General features: G+C 38.1%; 1 protein-coding gene across 4 annotated transcripts in view; it reads right to left on the bottom strand.

Annotated features, from left to right (window-relative positions):
• Positions 1 to 19,635, bottom strand: part of LOC127659379 (protocadherin-19-like) — an 83,449-nt gene that overhangs the window by 13,610 nt on the left and 50,204 nt on the right. For all 4 annotated transcript variants that reach the window (XM_052149163.1, XM_052149161.1, XM_052149162.1 and 1 more), the window contains exon 4: positions 8,476 to 8,648. In XM_052149163.1, the coding sequence (XP_052005123.1) occupies positions 8,476 to 8,648 (173 nt within the window). The remainder of the gene's footprint in view (positions 1 to 8,475; positions 8,649 to 19,635) is intronic.

Below are 19,635 nucleotides of genomic sequence, written 5' to 3' on the forward strand. Positions count from 1 at the left end.
AAAAATCCCCAAAAATTGGATAGCACAATTTGGGGCACTGGATGTGGTGTGGGACCACATTACAGCTGACCGCATCCAACTAAAAGCCTTACTCAAAGTAAGCCTTTTTCTTTTTCACAATTTCTCTAACTAACCCTTAAACACACACTTTCTCATCTCTTCTCACTCTCAGTCTTTTCCACCCCCTCACAAATTGACTTCAGATTGAAGAGCAGCAGTTCTCTCTCACCGTGACTATCAAACAACACGCTACCTTAAGAGCCTTAATCGTCTCCTCTGTGTTCAAGGCCAATCTCTCTGCATTCCTATTTGTGCTGAATTGCACCCAGTTACACACATGTTGAACAAACAATTGGGATCCAGCCACTTTTCTGAAGAGATTATTAACACACAGCCAAGAGCATTGTCCTGAATAAGCAATGCAATCCTGAGCCCTCTTTTCCTCACCATTCCACTCTCTTCCTCGCTTTCCAAGAATTAAAGACAGGATTGACTGGAAGATGAGTTGTTAACTGAGGGTTCACAATGAGACACATCAGCTTCATTGCAGACCCTAGAAATAATGAACCGCTCCTTTTTTCTCTCTGTTATGTTCAATAAGCTATCCATATCAACTACATTAAAGATAAGAAGTCCCCTCTTGAGATGATTAAACCCCATTCAAGTATTCAGGCAGTGGATTTTGTAGAGCATCTTCAAGGGAGAGCAATGCTATTGAGTTATGTGATTGTCTAAGAAGTTTTTGTGTTTTTGAGAGGAAGACATACTTTCAAAGAGAAAAAAAAAGATCTCAAGGCATACCTGCCACAGTACAGTTTGAAAGTGCTGTAAAAAAATTTAATAATAATTTCCTAATTTTTACACAATTTTGTGAAGGCAACAGATGCAGAGGTAAGCTCCGGCACCTTTGAGTAATACTCTGACACTTTTTTATAGATCAATACGTTTGAATGCATAAAAATGAATAGCACATAATAAAATGCTATATATATATATATATATATATATATATATATATATATATATATATATATATATTAGGGCTGTCGATTTAATGCGTTAATTCAGTGCGATTAATTTGACAAAAAATAACTCGTTAAAAAAATTAACGCATTTAATCGCAATGCCCCACTGACCATAATAAGGAAGATTCCTGAGAAATGCAAGCTTGTAGTACCACCTGTTTACTCCAGAGGGCAGTAAGTGAAATTTCAGCTGTGTGAGAAATGTGCAGTTTATGCAGTGAACAAAACACTTGAAGGAGCGCAAATGCGAACTAAGGGATCTCAAGATGTGTTTAAAGATTGAGTATTAAACTATATTTAACTTGACACAGTGATAAACATTTTATATTTATGACGCAATGAACCCGAGACACTACACAAGCATATCTGACGCAGGGTGTGGCTGGATTGAAAATGTTTTATTCATTGTTTTTAGGTATGACATGTTTCTTCATAAGGAATATTATTTGATTAATGTTCTGCTTTTGTTGGCAAAGTTTAATATTCATAAATTTAAGTATGGTGGTTATAAACCATTAGATTTAATTTTTAATTCGGAGGTTCAGCTATACCTAAGAACAATTTCCAATTTTAGTAACAAGAAAGCTGTAAAGTGTATTGAAATATATAAACAATTTGATATTTTTATTTAAACTGTTTATTTATTTTCCTTTTTGTTGTTGTTGTTTTAATATACCTCTTGGCTCTAGATATAAAGTTTTGTAAGCATTAATAAAAATTTAAAAAATGTCTGACGCAGGTGTAAATCCTTAAACAAGCCCTCATAATAAATCTAGAACTGATTGACAAATTAACTTGTGAAATGAATTGCTGTGAACTGTGTGCCAATGATTGACTTATGATCAATAATATGGTAGTAAACATTACATTGTATTCTAAACCAATGATTAACTCTTCTGCCACAAGAATGTAATGCATTTTAATTATCTGAATATTTTTTATTATATATATATATATATATATATATATATATATATATATATATATATATATATAAATAATTTGTACATATTTCAAGATAACTATGTATAATTATATATTGATATAAATATGTATAATCATTATTACATTATATTGAATTATTGTTATATGAGGGGCTTTCTCAGCAGATATTTGTATATTGTATACAAAAAATGCGATTAATCACGATTATTTAATCGGGACACCATGTAATTAATTCGATTAAAAATTGTAATCAATTGACCACACTAATATATATATATATATATATATATATATAGAGAGAGAGAGAGAGAGAGAGCGAGAGAGCGAGAGAGAGAGAGAGAGAGAGAGAGAGAGATTCAGGTTAAAACCCATTTTGATGGTTGATATGAACATTAACTGAAGTTCCTGACCTGCATCTGCAAGATTTTATACACTGCATGCTGCCACTCGATTGTCTGATTAGATAATTGCATGGATAGTTGTTGGTGCCAGACATGCTGGTTTGAGTATTTCTGTAACTGCTGATCTCCTGAGATATTCACACACAACAGTCTCTAGAATTTACTCAGAATAGTGCCAAAAACAAAAAAAACATCCAATGAGGGGATGTTCTGTGGACGGAAATGCCTTGTTGATGAGAGACGTCAACAGAGAATGGCCAGACAGGTACGAACTGACAAAGTAAATGGTAACTTAGATAACTGCTCTGTACAATTGTGGTAAGAAGAATAGGGTTGGTGCTGTTTTGGTGGCACGTGGAGGACATACACAATATTAGGCAGGTGGTTTTAATGTTGTGGTTGATTGGTGTGTGTGTGTGTGTGTGTATGTATATGTATATATGTGTATATATATATATATATATATATATATATATATATATATATATATATATATATATATATATATATATATACACACAGTTATACTCCACGCTTTGGGGCAACTAACACAGGAGAATTTGCCAATTCAGCAAAGTGCGGCTTTAACCTGCGTGAATGCCTGTTGGCACTTCCCCGTCCACTGGACCGGGTCTGGAGCCCCCTTTTTAGTGAGATCAGTCAGCGGGATGGTGACGTCCAAATAATTAGGCACAAATCTCCTGTAATAGCCTGCCAGCCCCAGGAAGTCATCTTTCATGATGCACTACCCCTTGTGGATACTGTTAATAGCCCAGGGAAAATCACAGCAAACTGTCAAAGACATTGTTTCTCCTACTCTCTACACCTCTCTCATCCTGCTTACCTAACTCTCATCTCTCTGTCTCTTCCTGTTCCTGTCTTGATTTTGACATCTGTCAGCATTTACATTAGGCAATCAGAGGCCATCACACAAAATATATTCACCTAAACTAAGTTTGAAATGTGTCTGAGTGCAAAAATTATATTTCAGTTATCACCACCAATAAAAAAAGAAGAAAATAAATTTGATTTACTTTAAAAATAGATATCTGGGTAGTTACATACTACTGTTCATCAATGTTTTTGACTAGGTTATATTATTATTTGTATTTGTTTATTTTTTATGGTGTTACTCTAATTGAGCTTAAAAACGCTTGTTAACACTTAAAAATAAGGTTGCATATTGCACCTTAATGCATTATGAAATAACCTGAACTAACAATGAAAAAATTATATTTACGAATTAACATGATAAATGGTCTGCACTTATATAGCACCTTTTTAACCTTAACGGTATTCAAAGCCCTTTACACTGTGACTCATTCACCCATTCACACACACATTCATACACATGCAAGGTGCTAGCCTGCCATTGAGAGCAACTTGGGGTTCAGTGTCTTACCCAATGACACTTCGGCATGTGGAGTCGTGTGGGCTGGGATTCGAACCACCAACCCTGTGATTAGTGACCAACCTGCTCTACCAACCGCCCACATCATTAGGCAAGATAAAAAAAATGCTGTAAAAATTTTTTATTAAATAAAGCTTGTTCAATGTTAGTTAATGTTACCTAATGCATTAATTAATTGTAAAGTTTTACAAATAGCTTAAATAGAATAATTTTTTTAGCAGCTTGCAGAGTAGCAAACTACTTTATCAAAAATACTGTAGATTGACACTAGTTGAACTGCTTTAAATTAGGACTGTCACGATTACTGAATTTAATTCAACTACTCGATCAAAATCCTTGAATACAAAATTGCCTAAATGACAAATTGAAAATAATGTGGAAGGTGTAGTCCATGGACGACGGTCCGAATACATAGCTACAAGAAGTGTCAACTTGTGAGAGCACTTCATTTTAAATTTGAAAAACAATGAATAGTAGTTGTCTGTTGACATCTGATACCATAACATCATTTCTGAAATGCAACAACACTTGACACAGCATGGTAAGTAAACTAGGTAGACTGCATGCGATTTGCTGAACTCTGTCCAGATGCGGGAGAGAAGATAAGCCCTTTGTTGCTGTGTGTGCGGGACATGCTGAACTCACCAAAAAACTAATTAAAATGGATTCAAATCCAATTGAGCTACACATTTGTTTGCAATACAGGCTTTATGAAACAACATAAAATAATGTAATGTAAAAGATGTCTGTCAGACTTTATTCAATTTACAGTAAATCTGTAAATATTAGACAATCTTAGGTTATTTTCAGCAGATTGTGACTTTGGTTCCATTGCGTGTCAACTAATTAGCCTACTGTAATTAGCCTAATGTAACTGCAATCTTCATCCTCATGTAAATAAAATTTCAGGATGATTAAATTTAAAAACCTGGAGTAGCAAATGTCTGTCAGCTGGAATTATATACATTTTTATTTTATAGATCTGCTTTGGATGTCTTTTGGCATTAGATATTGTTTTAACATTTGTTTTGTTGTCATTATCATTCAAACATAAAGTGCAATCAAAACCTAGGATAATGAACTTATTTTCGCCAAGTGCTACTTCAAGTCAACAAAATTATGGAATCAGAAATTAAGTAATTTTTCTGATTACTCAATTTATTGTCAGAATAATTGTCAGTTTACTCGATCACAAAAATAATCAATAGTGACAGACCTACTTTAAATTATGAAAAGCTTGTAGCCTGGCAAGCTACAGTTTAAAAGTAGCTTCTCCAACACTGATGTAGCAGGTTGAGAGTCAGAAATGAACTGGGGGTGGGATTTGAGAGGGGTGGGGGCGATGGAGACAAAAAGGGAAACTCTTTTATCAATTTCATCAAAATCAATTAGAAGCCAAAGTGTACTGATGGGACACTGGGAGGTGGAGAGAGTGTGAAATCCTAGGGCATAGGAGGAGATGCATGCCTAAGGGGACAGAGGAATTGATGAATAAAAGACTCCCAGGGCTGGGGACACTCAGAGTGGAACATGCTGGAACTCAGCAGCTGCAAATTGAGCTGCCAAAACTCCTCAGTCTCCTCTGGGGGTGTGGAAAAGAGAGAGAAGATGAAGAAGAGCTTAATGGTGACTGTCATTTTCTCTGGTGGGACTGAGACTGTACAAATAGTCTTTAACTAGAACTCTGACCAACAACAGATAAAATCAACAGTCAATCCCTATGTAAAATTCTGAGATTCAGAGAGCCTTTGCATGCAAAAAATGCTTTTGAAAGGAAGTGAAGAGTAAATTTATAAACAATTTTATAGCCCACTACTGTCTGCTGCCCATGTCCTCAACAGTCTCTTACCACTCAATTGATGTATAGTTCAATGCAGGGTGACATAGGATTCAGTCAACGCGATTAACACTGTTACCTATTCATCACCTTTTCTCTACATTTAGATCTAAGCACTGTTAGGTAATTTTGCCCTATTGAAATCATTACTGTTGGCTCATGACCACTATAGCCCTGCTAGAGTAGCATTAATGGTGTCTCCCACACTTCAATGGCAAAACACCATCTCTTGAAATTATGATTCTGATGTGTGTAGAAGGCTCTATAGATTGCTGTGAAAAGGAACGTACACTGCAGGAAGTAGAAATATATCCTGGTGATAGAAAAAAGAAAAAATTTATGAAGAAAGCAACCCTAAGGAAGTGTATGAGTATTGTGTATTAAGAGACAACAGTCCATGGAGAGCTTTTTTCCCCTCACTGAAGCTTGTTCTCACATTCTGTCTCACAATGGAAAGAGCAGGGGAGACAAGTTAGGGAGGAGCCATTTTAAATCGGAGGTAACACTGTGTCCCTGGTGCGAACATTACCTTTTCAAAGAGCTGCGTGAATCATACACATTTACACTGCATGGGAGCCTGGGGAACAAAACAGAAGGGAGCTTACTATCCCTTTACTTCCTGCCTCTGTTTGATTCAAGGAAGAATGAGGGGGAAAAAATCATAAAAACAAAAGCAAAAAAGGAAATTAAGGAGAGTTTTTATAAAAAGAGTCTCTGTTTGTGTCCTTTGGCAATTGCAGTTTATACTTATTTAATTTTACTAAAGCAGTTAATGTTAGATCAGAGGTATTCCCACCACAACGGCTAGCCTATATGCCTTGGTGTCTTAAATGAGCATGTTTACCTAGGAATTCTTATGTTGTTTTCTTGTGAATCTGTTTGCCGAGATTGTCTAAATTTTTTATAAAAACACTAAACTCTTACATAGCGCATTGCTTTAAATGCAACAAAGTGAGTTAAAAGAGCCTTTGAACACCTGAGTCTATATAATAACTTTTAAGAAAATGTTTTTGTGCCAATTCGAACTAGAAGTGAGCAAGCCATCACACACTTTAGGGGCATAATAAGACTATAATGCAGGGAGATGCGGTATCATTACATTTCTGCTTATGTAAGAGCCTTCGGTCAATTCATTTCATAATTATTAACATTCATGAAGTTACAGATTCTGTTGAAAACATGGACTCAAATGAGACCAGTCTGTTCACTGCACTGATTCTACATTGGGAGAAAAAAGGCCCTCGCTGTTGCAGAGGCTGCAGAATAATATGATAGAAGACATGTCTCAAAATTCCATTAGTATCTGATACTTGCCACCGTCTAATAGCTTTGCTTAAAACTGACGACAGCGGCATTGAATTGCTTGCTCATTTAGCTGATCTGTTATCATTTATTTTCAGTGTTTGTTTGCTCAAAAACAGATAAGAGCTTTGCTAAAGATAAAAGGGCTGACCTGGAACAGCTTCATTCAGCTGTAACTTGCTCTGTGTACATTTTTCTAATTGTGTCCATTTATGAGAGTGCCAGGCTGGAGAGTCTGTCAGAGTGCATTTTATGAGACCTATTTTTGCATTTCTGTTACCGAGAGATGTCTTCAATTGCTTAGCTGTAGTCTTGAGACTTACCAAATCATAGTTAATTATTTGTTGACAGCAAGTTGGCGGTGGAAGAAATGTACAAAGATCTCCATCTTAGAAATCCTGAGGCTTGTAATTCCTCCCAGCAGTTTCCATAGCACACTATAACACCATCCATGGCAAGCCTAACAACACTCAAGCAAATCTGCTGATGCATCCGCACATTGCCATATAAAATGTAAATGGAAGATGTTTCCCTCTTTGCAGTTGCCAGGTAGCCATACGTCTTGCGATTCGTCTGGAGAACAAACTGGTTAATTAGCCTGCTGAAATTCGCCATAGAGCACCTGATCTGTGCCAAATGAGATCTTAATTGGTTCACCTGCCAATTACACATAATTCAGAATCCTGCTTTGCAGAGGAACAAAACAATGAAGGAGAACAAGCTAAATTATGTTACGGCTGTTAACTCAGTACATTCTCTTCCTTAGCTCTCTTAATAGGCTGTACTTCCCCAAGCGAGACACTCAGGTGGAGCAAATGTATGCTGTGAGTCGCAGTGCTGTGAGTCAGAAGTCCACAAGGATGTAGCCAAACTCGATTTGGTGTATTGCAAGCAATCCACAATGTCACACATTCTTTAAACTTCTATCTGAGTGACTGTTCTGCTGATTTTAATTACCTCATTTCGCTCAGAAATGCTCTTAATTCTGGTCTCTTCCTATTCAGCAAATGCCATGCTCTCATTATAATTCACAAAATTAGTTTACAAATTTCTGTCCAACAAGATTGAGTTCTCACTATTGACAGCTAGCTTCTGCTGGAGGTGTACCATTGTTCTGAATTGCCAAGATCAAAGGCTGATTGAGCACGATAACACAAAAAAATCGGTGTAATAAAATCATCGTAAGCCCTCCTTTGGTCTTGGCTTGTCTTTGATGCTCTGTAGTGCCGCCACTCGTCATTCTATAACTTGGTATCATTGAGTGACAGAACTTAAGAGCGAACATGACCTCCTACTGACTCCTGCCAACAAATCGAATGTCTTTAATGGCAGTCAAGAATGAAACATCAACATTAATTCCCTGCTAAATGATCCATGTGAATTATGCATGAGAAGACTTTGTGATATGTAGATTTCCAACTTCAACCTTTTGTTAGCCTAATTGCTGTCATTTAAGTGTGTTGCAGCTGACTGCAGGCATGGCTCTGTCAATAATGTTCATATCAAAGACAGGCCAGTGAAGAAAGGCTGGTTCTGCCTATAAAGCTGTCTTACCTTGGTCAGGTAACTGTGAGTTGTTTGGAGGTACAGTCATATTAAGTACGTCATTGACAGCAGTGTCAGCGTAGTGCCCTCTCTGAACATCATGTTCACTGTCAGTTTGATCACTCTCCTCATGCCCACTGTCCTTTAGACTATTTCCTTCCATGTCCTTGAATGTTGACGTGCTTTAGCCAGAAAAGAGAAAAGATGAAAGAAGAGAAAGTGATATTTAACTGTCAACTTTGATTTCATAATTATTTTTCTCTCTTCACCCCATGCTAACTCTATTTATCCCATGTTTAGCTCCTAGCTGCCCAGAGGCTGAAGCTGAAAAGAATGTGCTTTTATCACATTCTGATGTAGCATTGTAAAAGATCAGAGGTCATTGGTAGGCAGTCTCTGCAGCTGTACAGAGTGCTTCGTTAATGCCAGGATTATAGCTCAAGACGTCAGCGGTCAATGTTTCTTGAGGTTCTACAGGCTGTTTCAGAAGAAAACTTATCTGTCTGATCTGCAAAGGAAATAATTTGAAGAGGCCACTTTTCTTTAAGGAGGTCAATGTCTTTGTTTGGAATGTTTTGGAATGTAATAATAGCATACTTACTGCATACTGTGCAGTTTATACTGAGACAGGTTTAGTATATAGTATATTTTAAAATAGTATATGAAACAACACATAGTGTGAAATGTTTTAATCAGTAGTATTTTGCATTTTTGTTGACTTCTTAATTCAGTATATATATATATATATATATATATATATATATATATATATATATATATATATATATATATACAGTCAGGTCTATAAATATTGGGACGTCGACACAATTCTAATCTTTTTGGCTCTATACACCACCACAATGGATTTGAAATTAAATGAACAAGATGTGCTTTAACTGCAGACTTTCAGCTTTAATTTGAGGGTATTTACATCCAAATCAGGTGAACGGTGTAGGAATTACAACAGTTTGTATATGTGCCTCCCACTTTTAAGAGACCAAAAGTAATGGGACAGATTAACAATCATAAATTAAACTTTCACTTTTTAATACTTGGTTACAAATCCTTTGCAGTCAATTACAGCCTGAAGTCTGGAATGCATTGACATCACCAGACGCTGGGTTTCATCCCTGGTGATGCTCTGCCAGGCCTCTACTGCAACTGTCTTCAGTTCCTGCTTGTTCTTGGGGCATTTTCCCTTCAGTTTTGTCTTCAGCAAGTGAAATGGATGCTCAATCGGATTCAGGTCAGGTGATTGACTTGGCCATTGCATAACATTCCACTTCTTTCCCTTAAAAAACTCTTTGGTTGCTTTCGCAGTATGCTTCGGGTCATTGTCCATCTGTACTGTGAAGCGCCGTCCAATGAGTTCTGAAGCATTTGGCTGAATATGAGCAGATAATATTGCCCGAAACACTTCAGAATTCATCCTGCTGCTTTTGTCAGCAGTCACATCATCAATAAATACAAAAGAACCAGTTCCATTGGCAGCCATACATGCCCACGCCATGACACTATCACCACCATGCTTCACTAATGAGGGAATAACACACACCTGGCCATGGAACAGCTGAGCAGCCAATTGTCCCATTACTTTTGGTCCCTTAAAAAGTGGGAGGCACATATACAAACTGTTGTAATTCCTACACCGTTCACCTGATTTGGATGTCAATACCCTCAAATTAAAGCTGAAAGTCTGCACATCTTGTTCATTTCATTTCAAATCCACTGTGGTGGTGTATAGAGCCAAAAAGATTAGAACTGTGTCGATGTCCCAATATTTATGGTCCTGACTGTATATACAAAGTACTGTGTAAAAGTTTTAGGCACTTGTGAAAAATTTTGCATAGTGAGGATGTCTTCAAAAATAATGACATAAATAGTTTTCATTTATCACTTAATGTCATACAAAGTCCAGTAAACATAAAAAAGCTAAATCAATATTCGGTGTGACCACCTTTACCTTTAAAACAGCACCAAATCTCCTAGGTACACCTGGACACTATTTTTCTTGGTTGTTGGCAGATAGGATGTTCCAAGCTTCTTGGAGAATTTGCCACAGTTCTTCTATTTATTTAGGCTGTCTTTGTTGCTTCTGTCTATTTATGTAATCTCAGACTGACACATTGTTCAGTGGGGGGCTTTAAGGGGGCCATGACATCTGTTGCAGGGCTCCCTGTTCTATATTCTAATCTTTTCTATTTGCAAAAGTAATAATTCGGAAATGTTAACATTTATATTTCCTATTGACACACTAAAGCTGAAGACGTAAATAAACATCTTAAGACAAATACTTTTGCAAAATAATGTTTATTTATATATATATATATCTTTATATATATATAGAGAGAGAGAGAGAGAGAGAGAGAGAGAGAGAGAGAGAGAGAGAGGGAGAGAGAGAGAGAGAGAGAGAGAGAGAGAGAGAGAGAGAGAGAGAGAGAGAGAGAGAGAATATACTGTATATTTATACCAGAAGTACTTAACTTTGTAAAGCCCAATATACTGCAGCAAATTTCCCCACACTAAAAATATTTTCCTATACTCTGGGGTGTAAAGTAATGAATTACAAATACTCACGTTCCTGTAATTAACTACCTTTTCCCAATAATAACTAGTTTAAAATTAGTATACTTTTACTTTTAATTGAGTACATTTTAAGTGCTGTAACTATACTTTTACTGTGCTATTTTCCCACTGTCTGTGTTTGCTACTTCCCTGTCCTGAATGTATTTTTATCTATCAACGTGATTGGCTACGAGAGTCTCGTGACTCCTGTCAAATCAAATCACAAGTAACAAATTTGAACAACAGCTGCAGATTTGGCGCCATGCCGCCATCTGTGGAGAATGCCTCAAACACAGTTCAACCGCTGAATGTCACGGCCGCACCTAAAAGGGATTTTCGCAGTGAAAAAGGCCAATTGCTTGACTGTGTCATGTGAGTTTATTTGAAGAAACATATTGAGGTAAATTTCATATTTCTGCTTACTAAATTCTGTGTCTATAACGTAGTCTGTAATTTAACTATCTATCACTGAGATTATTGGGCTGCTGAGAGAGATTAAAATTATCAAAAAAGAGAAAAAAGAGAAGACTTGAAGTGTACATATACGTGAATTGAGCAGTGTCTAGTAGGCTATAAATCATATAAAGGCTATTAATTAACAATAACAAAGAAACAAGAAAACCACTCACTACTTATGGCTGAATAACTTGAGGAGCTTTAAAAGTATTAATGTAATAGAATTAAACAATTATATATTTTAATAATAATATTTTTTTAATATTTTTCGTTTTTTAATAATACCGACCCCAGATGTAGAGAGTGTTACTTGATATAATAAATTACCAGGAAAGTAGAGAAGATTTATACATTTGAAAATAATTTAGAATTATGCTTAGCCTTTATAAAGATCAACATTTGTACAGCAATACTTAAGGCAGAATATTCAGGATTTAACATGCAGCTTACTGTATATATGGCCAGCAAAGCACAACTTTTTGCGAAATTAGAATAGTATTTTTACTATTCTATTAATTATTGCGTAACGAATATTCAAATATTCGACTACTCGTGCACATCCCTAGTGTTTATCGTAGATAAGTGATGTATTTTAAAAGTTGGCATACAGTGTTCCCTATCAAAACTACACTTTGATGCTGCGCTGATTTAGCGCTTTGGGAACGTCTTTTAGGATTGAGATGTGTGCAACACGTCAGTGAAATTGACTGGAATTTATAGCTTCTGCTGGTGACATCATCAGGATGCGCCGGTACCTGGGGCTATAAATAGATGCGCCACAGGTTCATCCTGAAGGTCTTTTATCTTCAGACCATTCTGTGTGTGTGTTGTGCTTCTCAAGCCTGTCAAAACTTTCTACTTCCCTCTGATAGGAGTTAGATTTGTTAGGCAGTGTGCAGAAAACCTTTCTTTCTTCCTTAACATGAGCAACAAGCAAGGCAAACGGTGTGTGTTTCCGTGTTTAAGCCATTTGGCTGAAGCGGACACACACCAGTTTTGTTTTGTGTGTTTGGGGGAAGAGCATGCTGCTCTTGTGTTAGGGCGGGGCGGGTGCGAACATTGCGAACTGTTTACCATGAAAATGCTTTGCACTCGCCTCACTTACTTCCGAGAGCCAGCGCCCACCCTTCCATCGTGGGGCTCTCGTTTGGATCTGGCTGAGGAGCGAGAGACGGGTTCGTCCCTATTGCTCCCTCTCTCTCCAGATCCAACCGGTCCTTCTCATGATCCCAAAGCGCGCCCCGGCGCCTCTTCGGTTCATGAGGGGGACGTTGAATCTCTTGAGTCCGTGGACTTTGAGCTACCTACCTCTGAGCATTCCTCACATGATAATAAAGCGGTTGAGGAATTACTCGTGCGGTGGCTAGACTACAGTTAGACTGGCCACACGAACAAGAGACCCCAAACGCTCTAAACTAGAGGACAGATTTCTGTCTGGTAGCCAGGTGAAGGGAACGTAAAATCAGTCCCTACCCTTCTTTGAAGACCTCCATGATGAGCTTTCTCGTTTATGGAGGAAACCTTATACTTCCCGTATCTTTGTGCCTTCGATGTCGACATATTCGACCATCGAGGGTGCTGAGGCACAGGGGTATTTGATGATACCGCAGGTAGAAGAGACACTCGTGGTTTATCTCTCGCCTGGCTCAGCATGGTCATTAAAAAGACCTACTCTCCCCACAAAGCCATGCAGGACCATCTCTACGCTTGTGGGGAAAGCTTATCAGGCAGCAGGTCAGGCTGGTGCTGCCCTACACAACATGGGAGTGTTACAGGCGTACCAGGCGCCATTGGCTGGTCAATGGCTGCTTTGGTCAGTACAGAGAGATATTTATGGTTGAACTTTCGGGCATCAGAGATAAGGACAAAGTGTTCCTTCTTGATGCCCCGGTTTCACCTTCTGGCCTGTTCAGTGACTCAATGAACACAGTCATCACTAGGATTCAGGAGGCAAAGAGTCATGAGGAAACCTTCAGGCAATTCCTTCCTCGTCGCACTCAGGGGGAGGAACCGCCGGCCACCCAGTTATCGAGTTACCTGAAGTTATCGAGACCATTCTGAGTGCTAAGGCTCCCTCTACTAGAAGAAGTTATGCCAATAAATGGGGTGTATTTGAAAGATGGTGCACTGCACACAATACAGATCCAGTTAACTGCCAGATTGCTTCAGTTCTGGACGTTTTCAAGAAAGATTATCAGCAGGCACATGCCCCGCCACTCTCAGGGTTTATATGGCCGCTCTTTCGGCTTAACACACCCTGATTGATGGGATGCCATTGGGGAAACATCCTCTGCTTGCTCGCTTCGTTCGTGGGGCCATGCGAACAAGGGTTAAAGGTTAAGTACCCCGAGACGTTCATTATAATGGGGCATAGGTTTTTCAACTCGGTACTCAATACTCACCACTCATGAGTACTTTTAAATTAGCTACTCTTTTACTCTTACTTGAATAGTTTTTAGGACAGCTACTACTTGACTACATAAAATCCATGTACATTTAATAATTGTATATGTTGACAACATCACACAGGCCACGAAAAGATGGTTCCAGCCTGTGGGTCACCTGTTGAGTACCATGGATTCATATAATATACATTTTTATCCAAATTTGGGGAGTAATATCTTGGCAGGAGATTTAAAAAATTGTGAACTGCTTGTTAATTTGTAACATTGGTAATGGAAGGCGATGCTGAGCACACTTATTTGTGGAATAGTCCTTGCAGTGTGCTCTACAGTAGCTTTTCCGAACATATCCTATGTTGGTCCCATAAACTCTTGGAAGTTTTAGAAAGGTGGTATAATAATTTGAGCAAACATTGTGCTTCCTTTCTTTACCAACATGCAATTTCTCCCAAAAAATATTATTTATTATTAATAAATTATTTTAGTTATTAGCAGATCCCTTTAACTCCAAAGTCTCGAGAAAAGATTACACCAATTTTTGACACTTCCGTTTGTACGGAGCTTCGGTAACATTTCAGCACCTTATGGACAAGGTCCTAAGACCACACAAGGCATATGCCGCTGCATATTTAGATGACATCATCATCTATAGTAATGATTGGCAGCGTCATATGCAACATATGAGGGCTGTCCTGGGAGCGCTGAGACAGACGGGGCTCACGGCCAACCCAAAGAAATGTGGGGGCGGGGGCGGGCGGACAGTGCTATTTATTAATCGCAAGCTCTCCTTCAGGGAGACAAAATATATACCATCGAGAAGGAGTGTCTTGCAATTAAGTGGGCTTTTCTGACCATCCGTTACTACCTGCTGGGGCAGGCCTTCACCCTCTGTTCTGATCACGCTCCTCTGCAGTGGCTCCAACACATGAAGGATACTAATGCACAGATCACCAGTTGGTATCTGGCTCTCCTGCCCTTTAAGTACAAGGTGATCCACAGACCAGGGGTGCAGATGGTTGTTGCTGACTTTCTCTAAAAAAAAATTCAGGTGTGCAGGCCAATAGTTACCCCGGCCTGAGTCAGCGGTGGTCATGCGTCAGTCTGCAGGAGAGGGAGAGCGGTAAGGCTTGTCACCTGGCTCATAGTTGTCTCTAACACCTGTTTCTCATTATAGGCATGGCGGAGGGAGACTTAAAAGGCACGCCAGAGCATCAGAGCAGAGAGAGTGACCAGCGAGTTAAAACCAGCAGAGAGAAAGAGTTTTTGTGTTATTGTTTCTGTTTTGATGGTAACCGTCAACTGTAGACTATTTATTTATTAAAAGGACTTTTCTATTTGAAAATGTATTAAGAGGATTTTTGCAGAAAGATGAGTTTTCCACAATCGCAGTTTTGTTGAGAAGGCTTTCACACTTTCATAAGCTGCAGTGATGAGCTAACCTGGGCCCTGGAACTTCAGGTTAAGAGTGTTCAGCTCCTGTGTTATGTCCACTAGGAATACAAGGTCCATGACCCATTTTGGATCATCAAATTCAGGAACATCCATTCTGCCATATTCCATGAATCTCTTCACCTCTGCTCTTAACTCAAAACATCTTTTCAGGACATTTCCCCTGCTGAGCCAGCGCACCTCATTAAAGAAAAATGCATCAATATATGTTGACTCAATTCCTTCTAAAAAGGCCCAGGACTGCCAGTGCTGTAAACTTCTGGACCTGAAGTAATTGAAACATTTCAAGACAACAGACATGACATATTCCAAGTATTTGCTGCACATGGCCTGTTGTGTATAATGCAGTGCAGAAAAAACTGCTGGATCTGTATTTTCCTCCTCTACTTTCTTTGTACTAGTGCTACCAGTAAAAATGTTTTGCCTGTCATGGACCATCAGTGGTAATGCCTACCAGTCTGTTTCATGGTGCAAACCAGTGCGCTCAATCTTGTCTCACAGATGCTGAAATATATCCTTGGCTGTGGTACAGCCGTGCATTGGACACAAACTCTGCAACTCTTCTGTCACTTTGAATTGGTCAGTAATACCCCTGATGAAAATGGCTAGCTGAGCATTGTCAGTTTTGTCTGTGTTTTTGTCTAGCGCCATAGAGTACGCAGTGAAAACTCTACTTTTGTTGCATAACTGATCATAAATGTCACTTGATATCTGGTTAATCCACTCTGCCAATGTGTTTGCTGATAGAGAGATATTGTTGAACAAGCTCTTCTTTTCTGGACATAGAATATCAGTGACTTGCAACATGCAATCCTTCAGAAACTGCTGTTCGGTGAATAGCTTTCCTGCTTTAGCAAATAACTCACCACATAACTTGATTCAACTGCAGCATCAGCATCCTTTTTGGCTTTATGGAAAATACTTTGCAGAGATGTTAGCCCTCTCAATAGCCATGTGGCTTGTTTTTTTCTCTCATCTCCCTGGTACTTCTCTTACTGTTCTCTGTGTTTAGTCGAGTAATGATGCTAGAGATTATATTCCTTTAGAACGCTGACTTTTTCCTTGAATATCAGACAGGTAGCATTTCTATTGAACTCCACAAAAAACTACTGCAATATCCATCTTTCTTGAAACTGTCTGTGTTCATCATCCACTTTCCTTTTTGGTTTGGAAAGAGACATCTTTGCTGTTTGCAGCCAAACAACAAATAAATCCCTGAAACCTGCTCTCTTATCAAAATCTACCAGGGCGAAAATGGCCCCCAGGCCAACAGTTTGAGACCCGTACTTTAAAGGAATATTCTGGGTTCAATACAAGTTAAGCTCAATTGACTGCATTTTTGGCATAATGTTGATTACCACAAAAATTAAGTTCGACTTGTACCTACTTTCTTAAAAAATTTAATAAATAAATAAAAATTTTGGGTTACAGTGAGGAACTTACCATGGAAGTAAATGGGGCCAATCCGTAAATGTTAAAATACTCACTGTTTCAAAAGTATAGCCACAAGACGTAAACAATATGCATATTATCATAATTTGATGTGTGATAGTTATATCCCATAGTGCCATGATAACGTAATGCTGTAAACCCTAAAAACCAAACAGGACTGTAAAACAAATGATTTGAACAACTTTACAGCTCAAATTCTAAACACATTTTAATGGAAAAAAATTATATTAGTGCTTTTATAAAACTAAACTTCACATTTCTGCCTTTATACCCTCTAAAATATCATCCCCATTCACTTAGCGCGGTTACTCACCTCAATCTGGGTGGCAAAGGACAAGTCTCAGATGCCTTCACTTGAGTCAATCCATGCATCTTAACTTGTGGCTCGTTCTATATGACACCGCAGAGACACCCAGCATGTTCAACTTACCATGTGCCCCACTGAGAGTGAGAACCACAAATTGCGACCATGAGGAGGTTACCCCATGTGACTCTACCCTCCCAAATGTGATTGCTTAGGAGACTTGGCTGGCGTCACTCAGCACACCCTGTTTTCGATTTCATGACTTCGGGAGTGATAGTCAGCATCAATACTTGCTGTGCTATCCAGGCCTATATGATTTTTGCTTTTATCAAAGAAAAACTAGGGCTGAACGATTTAGATAAAAATTAATATTGTGATTGCGATTTGAACTGCGATATGATAAACACTACAAAAAAATATTTTCCTTTTAACCTGAATTTAAAAGAATGTAATGATTTGCCCATGATCTACTGCCGACAGGGAGAAAGAAGAAGAAAAACAAGTGCAGTTAAATCCCATTTTGATTGAATATTTTATTTTGCCGGAAAACTAAATGGACTGAACTTTGTTGTTTGTAGTTGAGTTGGCAATAGCCTTTTTATGGTACATTTTAGTGGCCAAACATGTGTGAAATTAAGCAAATGTGCAATTAAAGTAAATCTGGATTACTTTAAATATAATGCACTCAGTGCACATTAGCACAAGGTATCAAACTCAGAGCACATCTGTCACTCAGGGCAACAGATAGATAGAATTTCTGTGTTTTGAGCACAGAACCAGAACACATTTGTAATACAATGACACACTTTACATGTATTTAAGAAAGCATTTTACACTATATAAAAGTCATCATGTTTGATAATCACACAAGTTGATATCATGATTTAGATTATTATTTTCATGAATAGATCAGCACTATAATCAAAATTATACCACAAATGCTGTAGATTGAGCCTAACTTGTTTGAACCCAGTTTGAAAGTTTGCCCAGTGGAACACATTCTGCCTTTTAAGCAATATCAAGGATCAGAGACGCATGTGTACACAAACACAAACTGACTTCATAGACAAAAGCCTCTCTGTAGCCTTTTCTAAGGAAAAAGAGAGGGATGAATGGAGAGAGAGAGTGGGGGATTCTAGCAATGTCACTGCAGTGGTGGTAGTGCAGTCTCTGATTTTATCAGTCTAATTGCACCTGTCCCAGTCTGTGCACCCACAGGCTCCAGAGGGGATTTCTTTGTAGTGTTGCAGAGCCAAACAGCCGATGCTTGAATAGTCTTTGTTTATGTCAACACAGGAATTTATTTTCTTTCAGAAGATAAAATGGCTGTAATTGGTTTGAAAAATGCAGTACTGAGGTAGGCTGGAATGTTCTTTTGCTCCAGGTAAGAGAGGATTATGGTGCTTATGCACTTGTATAGCAGCTAGGCCCCTGGGCGGCTGAGGAACTTAATTAGGGATGTCTGCATGTCAATGCTCCATGTCAGTCAATGGCCTCCTTTAGGTGGACCGAGGAATGCTGGCCAAGTCCTGTTAGTACAAAGGATCTATTGTCCTTGCTCCTTTCTTTCACAATGAGGAATGACATTACCTTTTCCTTGCCTCTAAAGCTTTAATATTCTCTAAAATGTAATATGTATACACGTTTGGAAGTATTTGATGGAATTATTCATATTAGATGAGAAATGAGAAATACTTGATGAGGATGTGCTTAATCACTAATGATAATGAATTATTAATACTTGATACTGGCCATTTATAAACATGTTGGATATTAATGTTTTATGGCCTACTCTAAGATGGTTTATGAGCAACCACATTTTTATATATATTCTTTATCTATATTTTTAACAAACAAGGAAGTCTCTGGTCAAAGACGATTTTAAAGCGTTCATATCATGAGGCATCGCATGTTCCTTTATCTTTTAAGATAAAAGAGTTCATTATATTATTGTACTATACTGTAACTTCCAGAACTCAACTCTACCTCCCCAGTCTAAAAAGACCATCTGTTGACATTAACACATGACTGCCCACATTTGCATGTCAATGATGCCTCTCCTGATTCAGAAACTTGTCACAGTGAGTTAAAGCAGGAGAAAGCAGGATAGATACTATCAATCTTAAATACTAACAATAAGAGTAAAATATTGGAAAGTTTGCAAAGCTTGTTCTGTTCCTGGCTGATTTGTGATCATTCCAGTCTGATCTTAACAGTTCATGTGACTTATTTTATATTGTTTTATATTGTTTCATACTGTTTTGTGAAACTGTCACAATGTAATGGAGGCTTTGCCAAGAGACTCATATTGAGGTATGCAGCAATTAAAAACTATACTGGACTCAATGGCACATCAGCAGCTCATGTGTGGTTGCTGTTGCTCATTTCACATGCAAAAAACAAAAGAACAAAAAACATTTACATAGAAGTCTTAAAGACCCAGCCATAAAGAGAGAGGGTGGACAACAAATGTAACTATTTGGGTGCAACCTTGTAAGTGGGGGTGGAGGGAGGGGTGGCTTGAATATATATATATATATA

Source organism: Xyrauchen texanus, chromosome 19 (assembly GCF_025860055.1).
Source record: "Xyrauchen texanus isolate HMW12.3.18 chromosome 19, RBS_HiC_50CHRs, whole genome shotgun sequence".
NCBI lineage: Eukaryota > Metazoa > Chordata > Actinopteri > Cypriniformes > Catostomidae > Xyrauchen > Xyrauchen texanus.